General features: G+C 54.8%; 1 protein-coding gene across 1 annotated transcript; it reads left to right on the top strand.

Annotated features, from left to right (window-relative positions):
- Positions 1–504: 504 nt before the first annotated feature.
- LOC112979199 (olfactory receptor 14A16-like) lies at positions 505–7959 on the top strand. The gene is made up of 2 exons (XM_064524076.1): positions 505–626; positions 7227–7959. Exons 1-2 carry the CDS (start codon positions 505–507, stop codon positions 7957–7959), a joined length of 855 nt encoding a protein of 284 aa, XP_064380146.1.
- The last annotated feature ends 12183 nt before the right edge of the window (positions 7960–20142 follow it).

Raw genomic sequence — 20142 nt, 5'->3', positions numbered from 1 at the left:
TGTGTGCTGGCTGACATCAAAAGAGCAACTCTGAACATGTGTGTCAGGAAAGGGCCCCAGGTGCTGAGAGGCAGCAGAAGAGCCCCTTTGCACCATTCCGTGGGCTCAGCAGAGCTGAGCTGCTGGCCTGCACACAGAGCTGGCCACCCCTGCTTTCTCCTGAGGCGAGTACAAGGAGCACTGTAGGAGCACTAGTCTTCTGCTCAGCTCCAGCCATGCCTGTGCCTGGTCATGGACACCTGGCCCATGGCCAGACCTCTTGGCGTGACCCGGGACCTACCTGCTGATCACTGGGCTGTGTCTGACCCTAGGCACCCTCGTCAGACCTCATGCTGACCTTGACCTGTGCATTGGTTTCCCGGCTTGACCTCGCACCTGTCTCATCCCCACGAGCACGCCTGAGGATCTGGACTCTTGCTTGAAGCGAGCTGCCATCTCTGGGCCTGCCTTGCTCACCTCATGTGGCTACTGTGGGATGGGGCCCTGGCTGGGGACGTTGCTGCCATGGCAGCCGTGGGACTGTGTTTGGCTCCCAGCTCCCAGCAGCAGCTGAGGGAGCAGCTGGCCCTTGCTGCGGCCTGCCAATGTCAAAGCTCGAGTGAGAAAATGGGCCTGTACCTCTCAAGGTCAGTCTCCTGCCAAGAAACTAGGCATGCCCAAGACGAGGTCTTGTCCAACTCTTGCAGAGTTGTGCAAGTAGCTGCTGAACAAGGTGGCATGCACACAAGAAGACAGTGGGGTATGTGCAAGGCCTCAGCAAACTCCTGCCGAGCTGCGAGGGGCGCTGAGTGCTAGCTTTAGTAGAGAGGCTGACTGCAGTAAACCAGGCCTATGCCAAGCCTTCCCAGTGCTGCTCAAGATGCTTGGAAATGGCAGCTTTCCTACAGACTCCAACTCCAGAAAGTGCTCCAGCCTTTGCACTTCCAGAGCCTTGCTAACTGCCATTTCCTCTCCTTGCTGCTATCAAGGAAAAAACAAACAAACAAAGAGACACCGAACTGTTGCTCCCAAAGGCTTTCTCAATCAGACAGGTGAACCTCCTCGTCTGTGCTTGGCCAGGTTGCTTGAGTCAACAGCTTCTCAATCCCTGGTCACCTGCATTGGCCTCGGAGACTTTCATGGGAATGCTGCCTTGCAGTTGCACCCCACTCAGGCAGCTAAGCCCACAGCTGGCTGTCCCCAAACTTTGTCTTGAAGAAGCCTGCTCCCAGTTTGTCAGTCAGAAATGGCTTGCTTCAGGAGCCTATTAAAGAGAGGAGGTTTAGAGGCCAGCCTTTTGGAAAATCCTAGGCACATGTGATTCAACCTGCACACACCAGCAGCTGGAAGGCCTGGCAGCAGCTGTCTCAGGGCATGGTCGTAGTGTTGACAGCCACAGGAGCCACTGTGTAAGCTTCCAGAGGTTGTGCTTCTGCTGAAGCCGTGTTGAGAAGAGAGAGCCCTTCTTTGCTGGACCTGCTGCTGTTCTGTGCCTGAAGAAGTCCGGCTAGGGCCCTGGCACCGATGCTGTGCGGCAGGGTGGAAGATGGGCCTGCACCCGTGGCCCGGGGCCACGCTCTGGTGCCCAGAACAACTGAGCTCGCCCCTCCCCTCCAACACGCCCACCTCCAGCTGCCAGCAGGTCACTGCTGCCCAGCTGCTGGCACTGTGCCCAGCTCTGCCAAGCTCCCCGGCTGCTGGTGGAGCTGCGAGAGAAGCCACTTGCCAATGCCAGCATGTGACTGGACTCCTGCCCTTTCTGCGGTGACAGGGACACCCTGGTGCACAGGGACACAGAGCAAGGAGCCCAGCAGGCTTTCCCGGCCATGCCCAGTGTGCAGCCCCCAACCACCTTGGTTGCCTGCCACTGAACTCACTCCATGTGATCAACAGCGTTCTTCTACAGGGGGCCCCAACTGGATGCAGTGTTTACCTGTGCTTTAATGAGGCCAAGTGGAGGGAGATAATCACTTCCCTTGATCTCCTGGCTGTGTTCCTGTTTATGCAGCCCAGGATACTGTGGCTTCCTTTGCTGCCAGGACATGCTGCTGGCTGACATTCAGCTCCCTGCCAAAATGGTCCCAGGTCTTTTTCCTCAGAGCTGCTGCCCAGCCAGGCATTCCCCAGGCCATATCACTGCAGGGTTTTGGTCAGTCCCAGGGGCAGGACCTGTCATTTGTCTTTGCTGAATTTCACAAAGTTCCTGGCAATCCATTCTTCCTGCCTGTTGAGCTCCCTCTGAATGGTAGCCCTCGAGCTTACGACTGTTCCACCAGTTAGATGTCATCTACAATTGTGGTGAGATTTCCATTCTGCAGGTCACTGATGAGCCTCTCAGACAGGACGGGATGTGGGGTATACGACTGCATGCCCCACCTTTAGCTAGCTTCCCAGTAAAGCATGACCATTCCTGAAAGCCCTCTGACCTTCACTATCCAACCAGCTTCTTGCCCATCTGGGTGTCTGCTGGACATCCACTACTCTCCTCTCCTCCACAAGTGCAGGCCTTTTATCACAGCAGACAATCAGGTGGGTCAGGAGTGATTTACCGTCTGTAAATCCATGCTGACTGTTCCCAGGCACCTTCTTCTCCCTCATGTGCCCAGAAAGGTGATTGGAGAGGATTGGGTCCACGACACACTCCTCACCAGAGTGAGGCTGAACGGCCTGCAGCTCCCCAGGTTGTGCTTGTGGCCTTTTTTGAAGATGGGCACAGCCTATTCCTCCTTCTGCTCATTGAGATATCCCCTGATCTCCACAACCTTTCAAAGATGATAGAGAGCAGCCTTGCTGTCATAGCAGCCAGCTCTCTGCATGCCCATGGACTCCAGCCACCCAATCCCATACACTTGTATGGGTTGAGCTCTTGCAAGTAATCCTGCACTCAAGACTTTGGCACTGCAGGTTGGTTTTCTCCTCAAGACTCTTGACCCTAGGCACAACAACCTGGGATACCTTGTTGGTAAAGACTGAAGCCAAGAAAGGCTTAAGTTAGTAGAATCCCTGCCCCATTCAGCAGTGAGCCCACATTCTCCTTGTTTATTCTTTTACTGTCACTGAAGCAGTAGCAGCTTTTCCTCCTGTCCTTCACATCCCCTGCAAGCGTCTCTGTCCCAGGGGAGCTTTGGCTTCCTTAACACCATCCCTACTTTGCTAGACAGTATTTCTAAACTCCTCCTTTGCAGCCTCTGCTTTCTTCCCCTTTCCATAGGCTGCCTTATTGCCCTGGAGCTCACATGGAATTTTACAAACAGTTTGTATGGAGCATTCTTGTGCTTGATGGGTGTTTAATGCTCTGCTGGCTTTCCTGAGCTCCTCTGCCCTTCAGAGCTGCCTCCCTTGGTCCATCCCATGGAAGAGCTCCATACATCCAAGCTGCCCCTTCTCACATAGGGCATCCCCCTCCTCATCTTCCCTGGTGGTCTCTCCCAAAGAACTTGCACCCTGCCATTGAAGCACTCCAGGCATGTGAGTGATCCCCCCCACATCTCAGTTATTCCAATCATGTGGTGGCAGTCCTGTGACAGTTTGTGCATCTCCATTTGCTCCTGCCTGCACCCCAGGCTGCATGTGTTTGCACTGGGACCACCTCTGTCTCTTTAACTGCCATCAGGTTTTTACGTGTGAGCAGCTGACTCCCACCCTCCATCTCCATTGATTATAACAGGAGCTTAGACAAGCAGCTTGCATGCAGACCTCTATGTTGTACACACTTTGGTTTTGGCAAGGGGAATCTCACCTCCTGTGTGTTTGTGGAGTTCATGGGAGTTAGCTGAATCCCACTGCATCCCAGGGGCTTCTAAATGGGCATGAGATGCCCAGACTGACTCATCTGAATGAAAGCCTGAACCATAGGAAAATGAGCTTCCTTCTTGTCCCCTTCTAGGTGTCCTGCCTAGTTAAGACATGGGAATATAGGTTTGCAGAGTGGGACGTTTCCACCTCTTGTAGATAACCATCCTCTGATGAAACAAGTGACAATGCCATAGCTGGTCTCTCTGCATTGTTTAGAGAGGGATCAAAGTTGATTATTTTGCTTTATGTCAGGGAACATTTCCCAGCAGGAGGGAGCCCAAGGGACAGAGAAATTCATGCCTTCAGCTGGGCCATTGTTGCCCAGTGGGGCCAGGCTCCCGAGATGGAAGGAGCTCATGGCAACCTGACAGCAGTGCTGAGAGAGAGCTGTGTGCAGGAGCAGCTCCTCTGCAAGGATGACCAGGGCTGCAGGCACTGCCTGCTGCTGCTGACATGAGAGGAGACCAGACAGAGGGATGTGGAAGGCAGTGTGGAGTGGGAGGACAGCTGACAGTACATTGCGGGAGAAATCTTCACAGCCCTTTACATGGTAAGCCTCTGGCTGCAGGGCAATGCTCCTGAGGTTCTTGGAGGGGTCTTCTAAACCCAACCCATTGCATTCCACATCTGCTTTTCAAGGATGTCTCTCCCAGTTTTTCCTTTGCAGAGGAGAAGCAGATGCTTCAGAGCAGGGATTTGCCTCCACACTGTCACAGGGACAGGGCATCCTGCTGCTTTTTCTTGGGGACAGCTGCAGGGCTGTGAAGCTGGGACGTGCACCCAGTCTGCCCAGGGCTGTGATTCAGAGCAGTGTGCCTGCGCCCCAGGGTGCTGTGTGCCTGGGGCAGTGACTCTACTACCTGCTAGGGTCAGCACTCAGCCTGCCCGGGGAGCTCCCCATGGTGCTGTGGGGAGAAGTGCTGGGTGGGAGGAGCGACCCTCATCAGGGCAGCTACTTTCTCCCATGGAGAGGCTGCTGTGTGGGTCATGGCTGGGGGACATATCCAGAGGTGACTTTTCAACAGGAATGCCAATGCAGGGGATACCGGAAAGAGAGGGAGCTCCCTCAAAGTCTGTGCTTTCAGTTATTTTCTGTCAGGGTGGGTTGAAATAGCATTGGATCTGTCAGGTTGAGACAGGGGACTGAGACAGTGACACGGAGAGAGGAGCAGCTCTGGGAGGGACTCAGCAAATGTCATCATCCACCCTGAAGCCTATAGACACAGCCAGCATCACCCTTCCAGCCTCACCAAGGTTTGTCTTCCCTGCCCCGTAGCACCTGCAAACACGGAGGTGCCCTGGGCAGTGTCCTGCCCCTGGGAGGCTTCTGCAGGGTAGAGCTGAGCACCCAGCGGGTGGGATGGGGTCTGTGAGCACTGACAGGGGAGAAATGTGGGACAGAGAAAGAGCTCCCTGCAGGGACGGCTCCAGGCAGCAGAGTCATGCGCAAAGTGTGAGAGGAAACTCTCAACTCCAGCACCACCTGTCCTCTCCCAGCCAGCACAGCCCTCTGCTCTCAAGGCTGTGAGGTCCAGGGCGTGAGTTGTTTCTTCGGCAGCTGGACATGCAGGAGAGGAGACACTCCTCTGAGTGCCCCTCTGTGCCTCCCTGTCCCTGCCTGCCTGGGCACAAATGTCATGGTATTGCTCCATGTTTCCCACCTGCCCATGCTGTCCGTGTCCTTCCCCTTGGACTCTCTGGGCAGGGGGTTTCTGATGCAGTTCAGACACCGACCCTGCGTGTCCTGCCATGCAGACGTGTCCTTGACTGTGAGGTGCCCAAGTGCCCTTGTAGCCTGTGGGGCTCTGGGCAATGCAGTGTGGGGGGCTGGGAATGAGCCAACTCTCCTGTCAGGACTCCCCATCCTTAGGACATTCGGCCTTTTCCCTGGATTGTCTGGCTGGGCTGCAAGCTGCCCTCCAGAAGGGCACAGCTCTCCCATTGAAGCTGGGTGTTATCTAGGTGCCCCAGGGAGAAGCCACCTAGATACTGAGGCCACGGAAATGCTGCTGGGTGGCTGGCTGTGGGCAGCTGGAAGGAGCCTGGTGTGCTGCTGGCTAGAAGGGAAGGGCTGAGACCTGCCTCACACACCCTCAGAAAGAGTGCTGATGGGCACTTAGGAAGTGGATCCCTCTGCTCTCCACGGTCTCGTTTCTTTTTCGGGTAACACGAGTGCAACTGTCCTCCACCTCCAAGGTGGGAGCACAGGGCAGCTGGGAACAAGGCAGATGGACAGACCAGCTCTCCTGCCTCTGCACTGAAGCCAGAGTGAATCCTTTTGCCTCGCTGGAATCACAGCTGGTCCCTCTGAGTGCAGCAGCAATGCTGAGGATTTCTACCTCCAAGAATCCTCCTCCTGTGTAACAGGGTCAGCTAAAAAAAAACCAAGAAGCCTTAAAACTATTCATGAACCGACATTATTTGCAGCTGGGAGTGAAGATGCTGAAAATCCCTTCAACATTATGAGTAGAGCAAATCTGACCGGAACTGGGAATGTGAATCTTAGTCACCCCTATTCCCATGTAGGCAGTGCTGCAGGTCAGGTCTGACTCCTCTGGAGCCCACGGGCAGAGGCCCCTGTTCCTTACAGCAAACTCAGCCAGCACAAACCAGAGCTCAAGCCATGGAGCCATTTCTGTTTTGGGTAACATGAGTGCAACTGTCCTCCACCTCCGAGGTGCAAGCACAAGGCAGCTGGGAACAAGCTGGATGGACAGACCAGCTCTCCTCCCTCTGAACTGAAGCGAGAGTGAATCCTTTTGCTTCCCAGGAATCACAGCTGGTCCCTCTGAGTACAGCAGCAATGCTGAGGATTTCTACTCCCAGGAATCCTCCTCAGGTGTGACAGAGTCAGCTAAAGAAAACACAGTAAGCCTTTAAACTGTTCATGAACCGACATTATTTGGAACTGGGAGTGAGGATGCCGAAATCCCTTCAGTGTTATGAGTGGAATAAATCTGACTGGAAGTGGGAATAGAAAATTTTGGTCACCCCTGTTCCCATGTATGCAGTGCTGTAGGTCAGGTCTGACTCCTCTGGAGCCCATTCGCAGAGGGCCCTGCTCCTCATGGCAAACTCGGCCAGCATAAACCAGAGCTCAAGTGATGGATCTCAGTGATGGTGCTGCTGAGATGGGGAGAGGTAATGTGTGTGTGTTTGGGTAAGGGGGTGTTAAGAAATAGATAATTTTGCTCAGAGAAGTCTGTCCTAACTTGTCAACGTCTTTCCCTCCCTGGACAGTCCCCCATGCCCACAGGGGGAAAAATGCTCAACTGCAGCTCACTGAGTGAGTTCCTCCTCCTGGCATCTGTGGACAGTAGGGAGCTGCAGCTCCTGCACTTCTCACTCTTCCTGGGCATCTACTTGGCTGCCCTCCTGGGCAATGGCCTCATCATCACAGCTGTAGCCTGCAACCACTGCCTCCACACCCCCATGTACTTCTTCCTCCTCAGCCTCGCCCTTCTCGACCTTGGCTCCATCTCTGTCACTGTCCCCAAATCCATGGCCAATTCCCTCTGGAATACCAGGACCATTTCCCACTTGGGATGTGTTGCTCAGGTCTTTCTGCTTCTCTTCTTGTTCATAGCAGAATATTCTCTCCTCACTGTCATGGCCTATGACTGCTACATTGCCATCTGCAAACCCCTGCACTATCGGACCCTCATGGATGGCAGGGCCTGTGCCAAAATGGCAGCAGCTGCCTGGGCCAGTGGTTTTCTCTATGCTCTCCTGCACACTGGGAACACCTTTTCAATACCACTCTGTCAAGGCAACACAGTGGACCAGTTCTTCTGTGAGATTCCCCAGATCCTCAAGCTCTCCTGCGCAGACTCCTACCTCAGGGAAGTTGGGCTTCATATGGTTGGTAGCTGTTTAATCTTTGGGTGTTTTGTTTTCATTGTGGTGTCCTACATGCAGATCTTCACAGTTGTGCTGAGGATCCCTTCTGAGCAGGGCCAGCACAAAGCCTTTTCCATGTGCCTCCCACACCTGGCTGTGGTCTCCCTGTTTGTCAGCACTGCAATAATTGCCTACCTGAAGCCCCCCTCCCTCTCCTCCCCAGCTCTGGATCTGGTAGTGGCTGTTCTCTATTCAATGGTGCCTCCAGCAATGAACCCCCTCATCTACAGCATGAGGAACAAGGAGCTCAAGGATGCACTGGGAAGAATGGTTCAGTGGGTATAATGTCAGCACCAGTAACTATCTCATGTGTGTCCATTCATCATTCCCAGAGCATTTGGCATCAAGGATACATGCTGTTCATGTGTTTCTTCCTTACTTTCCTCATTCATGCCACTTGTCCTCAGGAACCTCTCATTTGAACCTGACCCAGAGGTGGTGCTGAAGCAGAAAGCCAGGCTTCCCCCTTCATCAGCAGAGATGGGGGAACCTCAGAGCCCACTAGTCTGAGCTCCCTCGGATGCCCTCAGGGCAAAGGGGAGAGTTTCCCTTTGCTGTGTCTCTTTTGGCTCTGACACCAAGGGAGCTCAGCAGGACAGATTCAGAGTCAGATGAGTACAGGCAGGGTGAGACCATGGGTCCCATGTCCATTAGGAGAGCTCAGCTCCCCTGGTGACAGTCAGGGTGTGATCTCACACCCCTCTCCTGCGAGGGTGGCAGCCAAGGGTCACCGTGGGCTGGTCCCTTCCCTCTCCGGTGCTCCAATGAACACTGAGGAGCGGGTGTGCAGGGGAGGAGAGTCTGGATGCAGCCCGTGGGAACAGACCCTCTGTTCCTCAGCACCATCCCATCACCACCACAGCAGGCATTTCCTCGCTGCAGCCTTCACTTGGGGGCTGCAGCTTTCCTCGAGATTCTTCCACCAAGAGCAGCAGGACTTTCTCTTTTCAGGGCTGCTCTCCTCACTTCCACACTGTCCTGCTGTGCTCTCCTGTGTGTATATGGCCTAAGTGCTCTTGCAATGTGTGGAATCCTTGTGCGTTTCTGTGAGCTCAGGCAGGACCAAGCACTGGGCACCCTTATACCAGAATAACACTTCCGTAATAAAAGAGGATCTCCCCTGTGATGTCCCTGAAGTCTGGCCTTTCTTCAGAAGATGGAGTCAAAAATATGGGATTGGACCACAGAAGGGCCTGTTCTTCTGCTTGTGAGCTCCATGGACTCCAGGAGATGAGCTCAGAGACCCTGGCTGATCTGTTAGGGACTGAGGGCTGGAATGGAGGCGCCTCTCTCAGTGACCATTGGAGATGGGGAATGGTCTCTGAATTGCCTGCCTGGGGCTGTCCCACTGGTGACAGTGCTGATGAGAGATGCCCGTCCTTCTGGAGGGGAATCTGAGCTCCCAGGAGTGCTCGGGGGATCTGCAGGGACAGTGTGTGTCTGGGGGTGGGCAGTGAGTGGAGCCTGACAAAATGAGAGCTGGTCCACGGTGCAGTAACCAGAAGGTAGAGCACTAAATCCAGGTATGCATGGGGAAACGAGGGCTCTGCGATCCCCAGAGAGGCAGTGGGGACCCAGGAGTCCCAGGGAAGGGGCACTGGAGAGTGATTCCTGCACCCTCAGTGAAACACCACAGGCTGGAGCTAGTGCCCACCCAAACACATCTGCCATTGCAAACGCCCTGGGGTCACTCTGAGCACAGTCCATGAGCACAGACATGCATCAGGAGTATCAGTGGTGGTGATCCCTGTCTGGCTGGATCTGCTTCCCGCTCTGACCAGCATGGCCAGGGCTGAGTCAGGAGTCACCACGGGGCTCTGGGCCTCACAGCTGCTTGCTCTGCAGAGCAGCACCACCAGCCTGAGCCCCTGCAGGGAGCACAGGGCAGGGGTGCAGGAAAGGCTGGCCAGGCCAGCACGGACACACTGACCTGGGGAAAGGCTCTCTGGGGAGCAGGGATGTTCCAGGAGAAAAGCAGGGCAGCATTCAGAGAAAGGAAATGAGAAGGAGAAACAGGTTTCCCTGTGCAGCAGTTTGGGGCAGGCTGCTCTGTCCCTGGGGCAGCAGGAGCTGCCGGAGGGGCTGCAGGGCCAGGGCTCTTGTGCTGTGCTGGGCAGTGGGGTGGGCCTGGAGGGGCTGCAGGCAGACAGGGAGGGGGATCTGCTGGGCACCAGAGCAGTGGAGACTGAGAGTTACTGGTGTCATTGTGGTGCCATTGTCCTCTTTGCAGGGGAGCTGCTCCCCTTGTTCTTGGGCCTGGCCTGAGCTACGCTTGGACATGCCAGTGCCTCGAACTGCACCTCACGGGTCTTAACCTGACCCTGTCCCTGTCCTGCTGACCTGACTCCCCATCTCTACCTCAGACCTGCCTCCACATACAGTCAAGAAAGCTTTGGCAGGGGAAGCTGGGATCTGAGCAGAAGGCATCTGTAGGTCCAAAAGGTGACCCTATATAAGAAACAGCAACCCTTGCGTGACAGCCCATTTAAAGGTGTAAGGAGAGCTTTGGATTTGGACTCCCTACCCAGGTAACACTGCATGCAGTCTTAGCTGTGAGGGCAGCCACTTGGGGACTGATTTTATGATGGGTAGTTAGGGAACGTTTTTCTCTATCACAGCTCAACTGTTTTTGCTACAAAGAGTATGTTGTTGGGAGCAGCAAGAGGGAGGCTGCTCCATACAGGAAGGGGAACCAGGAGCTGAGGGTGACAGCAAGGCAGGAGGGCAGTGCCCCCACAACGAGAGGTGCCATCCTGCAGTGCCTGGACAAGAGGAGCAGAGCAGAGCAGGTCTGGGGATGGTAACCAGGGTCAGGCACAGTCCAGCAATCACCAGGCAAGACTGTAGGGCTCCAACCAGCCCTGCTTTGCACAGGAGGTTGGACTGGAGACCTCGAGAGGTCCCTTCCCACCAGAACTCCTCTGCAACTCCATGAGTAGAAAGACCCCAGCCCAGGGGGATGCCAGTGCCCCTCTGCCTGGCTGGGGTTGGTTCCCTGTCATGGGGAGAGGGGGGGAGGGCCAGGGGCTGGGGAGCTGCAGAGGGAAGATCCAAGGGTCCCTGGCTCAGCCCTGGGCTTTGGAAAACTCCCTCACACACCCCAAGAGGCTCCATCTACCTCTTACACCCTCTCTGTGCTCCCCTCTCCTAAACTGAAGCAGAGTCCAGCATTGCCCAGGGACTCTCTTCCCCACAGGGAGGAGAAGTAGGTCTTTCACCAGCCCCACACTGCCTTTCCCACCCCCAGCCTTTTGCGTGTGCCTGGCTCTGCCCACTTGCCTTCACCACAATCACGGCTGCGCTGGAAGCCCAAGAAAATCTCAGAGCTCCTACTCTCGAGCCGGAATCCACCCCAAACCTAGAGCCTGGCTGGCCACAGAGGCATCACCCATCCAGTGCCCCAGCCACGAAGCTGACAGCAGGGATCTTTGCCCTGATTCTCCTGCTCCTCCCCCTGCTCCCAGCACTGCTGCTTCTGTGCCCATGTCAAACCTTCTGTATCCACATCGCCCTGGGGCCCGAGGCAGCTCCAGCTCCCTCCAGGGCTGTGCTGGAGCCTTTCAGGAGGCAGCTGAGGTGGGGCTGGCACTGTCAAGGTGGGTTGGGAGAGGGCAGCTCCCCTCTGCCATGCTGGGACTGGGGCTGGGCACAGCTTTTCCCTGGGGAGCTCCCTGAGGAGCTGCTCTGGGGGATCCTCCACCTCAGGAAAGCCATTGCTGCACCAAACTGCAGCCCCAGGGAATGCATCTTAGGAGGACTGTGAAGAGAATTTCACCCTCCAAGCATGCTGCAAATATGAAAATGCCCTCCACTCTCAAAGAACTACAGGTATCTCCTACACTGACACTTGCCCCTTCCAACCACCTCCACTACTTACAGCTCCTTTCACAAGGGCTGACATCTCCAGATAACAGGGACATAGGTTTCTTCAGATTTCTTTCTGTACCAGATGCTGGATCATGCAGTCTCCTTCAGTCTCAAATTGGATGTTTTTTTTTCCCAGTACACCTTGTAGGTGGGGAAGCCCCAAAGGGCAAGCCTGACCTGAAAGGTGGGGGAAGCCAGACAACAGAGCCCCTCTGAGCCTGACCATCTCCTCCAGTGGTCACCAGCAACTGTGACATCAGAGACTGTGACATCATAGCTGGGTATCCAGGTGAGCACATCAGGTGGGGCAGCACAAGCACAACTGCCTTGGAGGCCAATGGGCACCAAGATGCTTTTCTTTGCTCTAGCAGGGTCGATGACCTGAGGGACTGATTCAAAGCAGTTTCCTCATAGGACAAGCAAACCTGCTTTTCTGTCTCAGTCAAGGCTGGAGCTGGTCACTTCTGCTGAATTTCATGACATAAATTGCACTGCTCCTGGAAGCTAGAGGGAATGTGGCGCTGGCAGGGGAAGATCACTGTAGCATGCAGTCAGGGCACAATCAGGAGAAGCTCACAGCAGTGGTGGGGGAGGAGGTCAGGGCACTGTCACTGTCAGGGAAGCTCAGACTTGTAAGCTTTATTGCCAGCAGATCTCCTCTCCTTGTCAGCTCCTTAATGACCTTTGCCAGGATGTTGTCATCGATGCACTCCAGAAGCCTCCTGGACGGCTTCTGCCCTGCTGTGCTGTCCCTCCAGCCAATATCAGGGTGGTTCAAGTTCCCCCATGAGGACCAGGGCTTGCAAATGTGAGGTTTCTTCCAGTTGTGTGAGAAAGGCCTTGTCTGCTTCTCCTCCCTGATCAAGTGCCTGTAGCTGACACCCAGCACAATGTCACCCGTGTTGCTCTGCCCACTAACCCTCACCCCAAAACTCTCAACTGCCTCATCATCCATCCCAAGCAGAGCTCCCTTCCTCCAAGCTGCTCTCCCACATAAAGGGCAACTCTCTCTCCTCGCCTCTCCTGCCTGTCCTTCCTAGAGAGCCTGCGTCCATCCATCGCAGCACTCCAGTCCTGTGAGCCGTCCCACCAGGTCTCTGTGATCCCAATGAGCTCATAACTCGGCACCAGCACACAGACCTCTCATGCCTTGTGTTTGCTCCCCAGGGTTTTGCCATTTCCTGCAGGTCCTTGCAAACCTGCCTGCCCGCCTGCCTCCTCCCCATGAACCCCAGACCCCCACAGCCTCATGGACACCCCTGCACCCCCATGGCCTCAGTGACACCCCCCCCTGCTCCCTCTGGCCTCAGCGACACCACTAAACTCCCTGGCACCTGGTACCCTGAGCCCCATAGCTGTCAGCTTCCCCCAGCAGTGCCCTGGCCCCCATAGCTGTGAGCTTCCCCTAGTGGTGCCCTGACCCCCATAGCTCTGAGCTTCCCCTAGTGGTGTCCTGACCCCCATAGCTGTGAGCTTCCCCCAGCAGTGCCCTGACCAACCACTGCTGTGAGCTTCTCCCAGTGGTGCCCTGCACCCTCACAGCTGTGAGCTTTCCCCAGTGGTCTCCTGACCTCCATAGCTGTGAGCTTCCCCTAGCAGTGCCCTGACCCCCATAGCTCTGAGCTTCTCCTAGTGGTGTCCTGACCTCCATAGCTGTGAGCTTCCCCCAGTGATGCCCTGTGCCCCCACAGCTGTGAGCTTCCCTCAGCAGTGCCCTGACCCCTCAGAGATCTGAGCTTCCCCCAGCGGTGCCCTGACCCAAAACTGCTGCGAGCTTGCTGCAGCAGTGCCCTGCACCCAAGTAGCTGTGAACTTCCTCCAGCACTGCCCTGACCCACAACTGCTGTGAACTTCACCCAGCAGTGCCCTGACCTCTCCCTGCCCCTAGCTTTGAGCTTCCCCCCAAAGTGTCCTACCACTACCCTCTGCTGGGAGCTTCCTCTGATGGTGCCCTGCACCCCCACAGTGTTTATATCCAGGCTGGTTACCTGCCCAGGCACCTCCAGAGCAACAGTGACATGAGTCTTAACTCATCTGCTGTGGCATTATGTGCAGCAACACATCCAGTGACACTGTACAAGTCTCTACAAAGTTTTCATAAATATCCCAGTTTGGCCAAGTAAGTTTCTCCAGTGGTTAAAACACCTGTTCTCCTAAGAATAAAAATACACAGTCATCAGGAATGCCTTGTAAAGTTCCCAGACACCTACACAGTATATACATATGTACATAGATATATACATATATGCATGTGTGTGTGTGTGTGTGTATATATATATATATTTTGTGACAGAGTACTAGTGTAGAATAACAAAGTCCCCACACAACTGCATGAGCTGTGTTTTTATCATTTGATCTGACTCAAAGCCGTACCCACTGCTGGCCTATCAGCACTCAGGCAGACGTGATGTCACAAGCACATGCCCCACCCACGTGCCTGCTGCTGGCCTATCAGGTACTCAGGCAGAAGGGACCTCACAAGCACAAGCTTCAGTCTTCTCTCTGCTTCTGGCATAGCAGGTGCTGCTGCAGAAACGATCGCACGATTAGCATCGACACCATAAGCCCATTCCTGGTCTCTGAGCAGCAGATGCAGAGGACACCTACAAATAATCTACGTGAATCACAAGTCTGCTGTGGGCCAATCAGCTTCTGAGAGAGAAGTGACCTCACCATATGTATCTAAGCCCTGTGCCTGTTTCTGGGCTATCAGGTACTCAGGCAGAAGTGACCTCACAATCTACACTGAAGCCACAAACCCGGCTGTGGCCTGTCAGCAGCAGCAACAGAGGGGACTTTACAGGAAACTAGAGCAACCAAGAGCCTGCTGATGGCATGTAAACTACAGAGGAGGAAGTGACCTCACAGTCAGCATCAGAGCTGTGTCCCCGCTTTTGGCCTATCAGTTACTCAGGCAACAGTAACCTCACAGTCTATGTCCAAGCCATGTCCCTACTATCAGCAGTAGTCAGGCAGCAGTGACAACACAATTAGCATCTAAGCCACGTGCCTGGGGCTCAGGCAGAAGTAACCTCAGAAGCACAAGCCTGAGTCATCAGTCTGCTGCTGCTGCCATATCAGCTGCTGAGCTGCAGGAGCAATGGCACAGTCGAAATCCAAGATATAAGCCTGTTTCTGGCCTATCAGCAGCAGAGACTGAGGTGACATCACACGAACCTACATGAGCCAAGAGTCTCCTGTTCGCCTATCAGCTCCAGAGACACAAGTGACTTCACAGTCAGAATCAAGGCCATACGCCCACTGCTGGCCTATCAGCACTCAAACAGAGCTGATCTCACAAGCACATATCCCACCCATGTGCCTGCTGCTGGCCTATCAGGAACTTAGGCAACACTTACCTCACAATATAGTTCGCAGCCATGTTCCTGCACAGGCAGAGGTGACTTCACAAGAACCTACGCCAAAACAAGAGCCTGCTCCTGGCCTATCAGCTACAGAGGAAGAAGTGCCCTCACAGTCAGCATTGAAGCCAGGTACCTGCTGCTGGTCTATCAGGTACTGAGGCAGCAGTGACCTTACAGCCCCATATCTGAGCCATGTGCCTGCTGCTGGCCTATCATTTTCTCAGGCAGAGGTGCCCTCACAAGCACAAACTCCGGCCATGTCCCTGCTGCTGGCCTGTCACGTTCTCACACGTAAGTCTCCCTGTCATTGACTCCCAGGAACACGGGGAAAGTTTCTTCCTGAGATTTGCTTCCTTCTGTAGTGGCTTCCCAGGAGCTGAGAGAGGGTCTAGGAGGAAGCAGGGCCCTGGCCCCAGGCATGTGTCAGCACCTTCACCTCATGAGCCGTGGGACCTGTCCCACTTCCCCCTAGTCCTCTGAGAGGCTAGTTCCTCTTCCACAGGGTGGCAAGAGCCTGAGGTCTTCTTGCCACCCAGAGGGCACAGCCCTGATGGACTCCCACAAGCACTGTCAGCTCTTTGTCCCCAAGTGCCTGGCCCGGAAGCATTTGCAGGAGGAAGCTGGTGAGCTGTCACACCCCCCAGGCATTGCAGTGCCAGGAGCATCCCTCCAGGCCTGTTCTTCCAGCTCTTCCTCAAATGACATGCTTGAGAGGAATAGGAAGGGCCAGGTCCTATCTGTCCCCATCCAGTAGGCTGTGGGGAACACCTGGCCACTGCTCCCATAGCTCTGCCACTCCATGTGTCCAGGCTGGCTGCAGCCAGTGAGCCCCTCTGTCCCCACAGTCTGCAACAGAAAAGGAGGCATTTGCAGGAGGAGCCACGCAGGCAGTGGACACCGGCCTCAGGGCCTCTGTTCCTCCCTGTTCTTGGAGGGAGGAAATGAGTGTGTGGGGGGGGGGGGCTTGGGCAGTGGTGTGAGTGCCACTATGTTGCACAAACACCATCCACAATCCCTCGTTGCAGCCCCCACTGCCCCCTGCCCCTGCTGACCTACCGCCACCCTCACGCTGCCCTGTCCTCTCTCCCCACACTGCAGAGACCAGCAGTGCAGCAGGAGCAGGCACAGCCCCGCAGCCACTGCCCAGCCCCCACCTCTCCCCATGCCGGGGCTCCAGTGCCATCCAGGCAGCAGATTGTGCCTCACCCCTCCAGCTCCTGGCCTGGCAGGGCCAATGTTGCCTGTGGTCCAGCATCCCCGCCCACTCCTCCTGTGCTGCGATTCTCTCGCAAGGAGCTGGAGGCTGGGATGGGGTACAGTGGGTGGAGACCACAGGGGCAGTGGGGCAGGGTGAACAGTACTGCTCAGGGGCCCACGGCTGGGCCAGGAGGGACAAGGCCATCAGGCCAGCTGGGCTCCAGCTGCTGCTTTGACATCAGCTCCATGGCAGGAATGTCAGGGTTTCCTCCCTTCGCAGGGCAATGGCAAGCGGTGGAGACCTTGCCTGGGCCTGGGCCAGACCCAGGCAGTGTCCCATGACAGATGTGGAGAGGGACAAGGGAGCGTGGGGCTGGCAAAGGGCTCTCCATGTCCCCTGCTGGTGGGCAGCCTATGGGAGAGACATAGCCTCCCTCTGTGTCTGGGCTCTATTCATGAAATCACAAAGCCATTCAGGTGGGCAGGGATCTGCAGAGGTCTCTAGTCCAACCTCCCATGCAAAGCAGGCCTGGTTAGAGCAAGTTGCTCAGGGCAGTGTCCCAGTGAGCTCTGAACATCTCCACTAGTGGAGATCGCATAGCTGTCCTGGGCCCTTGGTCCAGTCTTTGACCACCCTCATGAGGAAACCTCTTTTGCTTGTATTGAGTTGCAATCTCTTAGGTTACTGAGGGAGCTGGTGGACATCATTGCTAGGCTGCTCAATATCATCTCCCATAGGTCATGGCCATCAAGGGAGGTTCCTGAGGACTGGAAAACAGCAAAATTTAACATCCATCTTCAAGAAGGGACAAGAAAGAGAATCTGGGGAATGACAGGCTGGTCAGAGTCACCTCAGTCCCTGGGAAGCAGATCTTTCTGTGAGCTAGTTCTAGCCACATGAACGCTAGTTCCAGCCAGCAGGAAGTCACTGAGGGCAAACTGTGCCTGGTCAGTGTGCCTGCCTTCTGTGATGGGACCACTGGCAGTGTGGACAAGGGGAGTGCAGTGCATGCTGTACACCACAGATTTAGGAAGGCCTTTGATGTGGTCTTCCATAGCAATTTTGCAGACAAACTGGAGAGATGTGGGATAGAGGAGTAAGCAATGGAGGATGTGGGAAATGAGCTCGAGGCTGCCTTGCTCAACGAGTGGAGTGATACAAAGTCCAAGTGACTAATGGTTACCGGGGATGCTCTTCAGAGGCTGATACTGGAGCCAATGCTGTTTGCCACTATGAATGATTTAGATGGTGGGATTGAGTGCACTCTCAGCCAGTTCATCAATGATGCCAAATTGGGGTGAGTGGTTGACATGCTGGAGGGCAGGATTGCTAAGCAGAGGGGCAGTGAGAGGCTGGTGACATACTCTGACAGGGACATGGGGAGTTCAACCAAGTCCCAACCCTGGGATGAGATAACCCCATGTAGCAGGGCAAGCTGGGGCTGACTGGCTGGAAAGCAGCTTTGCTGGGAAGGACGTGGTGGTCCTGGTGGACAGCAAGTTGACAAGGAGTCCTCAGGGTGCCCTTGTAGCACAGCCAGCCACCCTCATCCTGGATTAGCAAGAGTGCAGACTGAAGGGTGAGTGCAGTGGGACAGACAAAATATCCTGGCAGCCTCGACCAAAGAGAAGCAAGATAAAGAAAGGGTAGGACTGGCAGAGTACTGATCTTTGAGACAACGGTACGATCAATGGCCCCAGTACTGGAAAAGCTTTAAAACAACCAAAAAAAAAAAGGCAGGGGGGAAGGGATTCAGGCATTTTTGCCAGTCGCCAAGTGGTTGGAGCCAGAGGTGCCCAGACTTGCTCAAGGGGCAGAGTTCCAGGGGGACCCGTTATTTACTCTACCTCTAGATGCATGGACAGGATTATCACTTTTTAGAGACAGAACCTATCTTTGCTAGTCTAACCTATCTAGAGATAGAACCTATCTTTGCTAGTCTAACTTTTTAATTAAAGCTTTAGGACTCAGGCACACCAATGGAGGGGGACGCAAGCCAAAAACCTCTTTCCATTGGCTTCAGTGGCTGTGGGATGAAGCCTGAGTTTGGTCTGAAAGAGGGAAGATTAGGACTGGATGTCCTGAGGGTGACTACTTGATGCCTTCTGTGCTCTTCAATGATATTTCTAAGCGTCACAGCTCGGTCTACAATGACTCTGTTTTTTCCCTTGCATATTAGATCAGTACTGTGGAGAAAGAACTGACTCCAGGAAACCACCATAATCTGGACAGCCTGGGGTGCCCACTGAAAGAATAAGTGCGTGAGAGAGCTCACAGCGAAGGCCTGGAAAGCCAAGCAGCACTGGCCATCCTGGGGTGCCAAGTATCCCAGTCCCTGAGCCATGGATACGGCCTCTTCTGATTGCTCATGACATGGGCTCACGACACATCTCACAGTGTCAAATAAATTTGTGTGGGAGAAGTGGTGGGAGAAAGTGGAGACAAATCAAAAGAGGGAGAATGAAGGCCAGGAGTCCCACTGGCACACATCTCCAAATACCGGAGGATTTTACCCCCTCTCTGGCAAGGTCGTTCCTTCCATGACCAGTGGCACCTGGGAGAAGGAGGGTCTTTTCCTGGCTCCCCTTGTGGGATAGAGAGCATCAGGATCTGAGACACCTCTCCCAACCAAGAGGGAGTTTCTGGGAACTCAAAGATTTCATTCTGGGACACTAAAGTCCTGGGTGATTGAAGACTATGAGATGCCTCCAGTGTGTGGCTCACAAGGGACCTGAGTCACATCACGACCACCTTTGAAATGCCCTCAGAAGCAGATCCCATAATGTCTGGCCTGAACGAGACTTGCAGTATTTCTCTGCCTTTCTCCCTGCACCTAAGACCTCCTTTTTAACCCTTAGCTCTGGGGATAAGTCTCGGCTCCTGGGCCAGGGGAGAAGGCCCCAGTGCCTGCCAGCCCTGCCGCTACACTCAGAATGTCATCCTGTTGAATGAAAGCAAGTCCCCATGTGACCAGCTCTGCAGTGTAAGTGTGGCCCCACTTTTCTCCAGTCCAGGAAACTGGACTGCAGGTGGGAGGCAGCCAGCTCAGAGCAGGTGTAGAAATGCCTCTGCTCACCAACCCCTGCCCTTCATTGACATACATGGAAATGGATTTCTCTTTCTATTTTCTCTTCCTTGCAAGCACACAATTGCTCCTTTCCCCTTCTCCAGGGAGGTTCCTGCTCCCCAGAGAGCCTTTCCGCAGTGAGTGCATCAGTGCTGGCCTGGCTGGCCATTCCTGCACCCTCCCCTGTGCTCCCTGCAGGGCCCCGAGCTGGCGGTGCTGCACTGCAGAGCGAGCGGGCTGTGGTGCCCCAGGGCCACGGGGTGACTCTGCACTGGCTGTGGTGGTTGAGGTGAGAAGCATACCCAGTCAGACAGACATCATTGCACCTGACAACTCCCTACCAAGGGGTCTGCTGCCGCGGATGATGCTCTGAGCAATCACAGGGCATTTCAAATGGTTCAGGCTGTGTCCAGATGTGGCCCTAGAACCAGCCCACGGTTTGTCCTTGAAGGTGACATGAACCCCTCTCCAGGCTCCCTTCCCTCTGCCTGCAGGGTCCCCACTGTGGACATCTGTCACCAGCCCTGTCATAGGGCAGACAGTCCCAGGCAGATACTCTTTGAGGATTCAGCATCTCCAGGAGCACTGGGCACCCACAAGTCAGAGCTAAATCCAGCCCTCATTCCCTAACATATCACCCCATGAGCTCATCGCCTTGAGCCCATGGAGACCCTCCAGAAAGCAACAGTCCTTTTCAGGGTGAAAGTCCTTGAGTGAATTACTGGCTCCAGCTTTGGAAGAAGAAACCAACTTTCAAGCACAGCACTGAGGAAATCCCCTTTTATTAGAACCAGGCCAGCCCTGACACAGTGACAGACACATCCACAGAAGGCCTCTGGCTTAGGCAGACAGGGTTTGTGCCTCTAGAGAAGTGGGATGAATTCAAATACCTCTATACAAAGATTATTATCACAGATACAATGCCCAACGCACGAGAGTTGTCTGAGATGAATTCAAATCACTTACAAAGA

The sequence above is a fragment of the Dromaius novaehollandiae genome, chromosome 21 (assembly GCF_036370855.1).
Source record: "Dromaius novaehollandiae isolate bDroNov1 chromosome 21, bDroNov1.hap1, whole genome shotgun sequence".
Classification (NCBI taxonomy): Eukaryota; Metazoa; Chordata; class Aves; order Casuariiformes; family Dromaiidae; genus Dromaius; species Dromaius novaehollandiae.
Note: the sequence above shows the minus strand (reverse complement) of the source record. Positions and strands in the feature narration are given on the sequence as shown.

Excerpts from the sequence above, each read along its gene's own strand:
- LOC112979199 (XM_064524076.1), top strand. The coding sequence starts at position 505 with ATGGCAGCCGTGGGACTGTGTTTGGCTCCCAGCTCCCAGCAGCAGCTG. Across the intron at positions 627-7,226 it reads ATGGGCCTGTACCTCTCAAG|CCTCGCCCTTCTCGACCTTG; the intron begins GTCAGTCTCCTG and ends CTTCCTCCTCAG.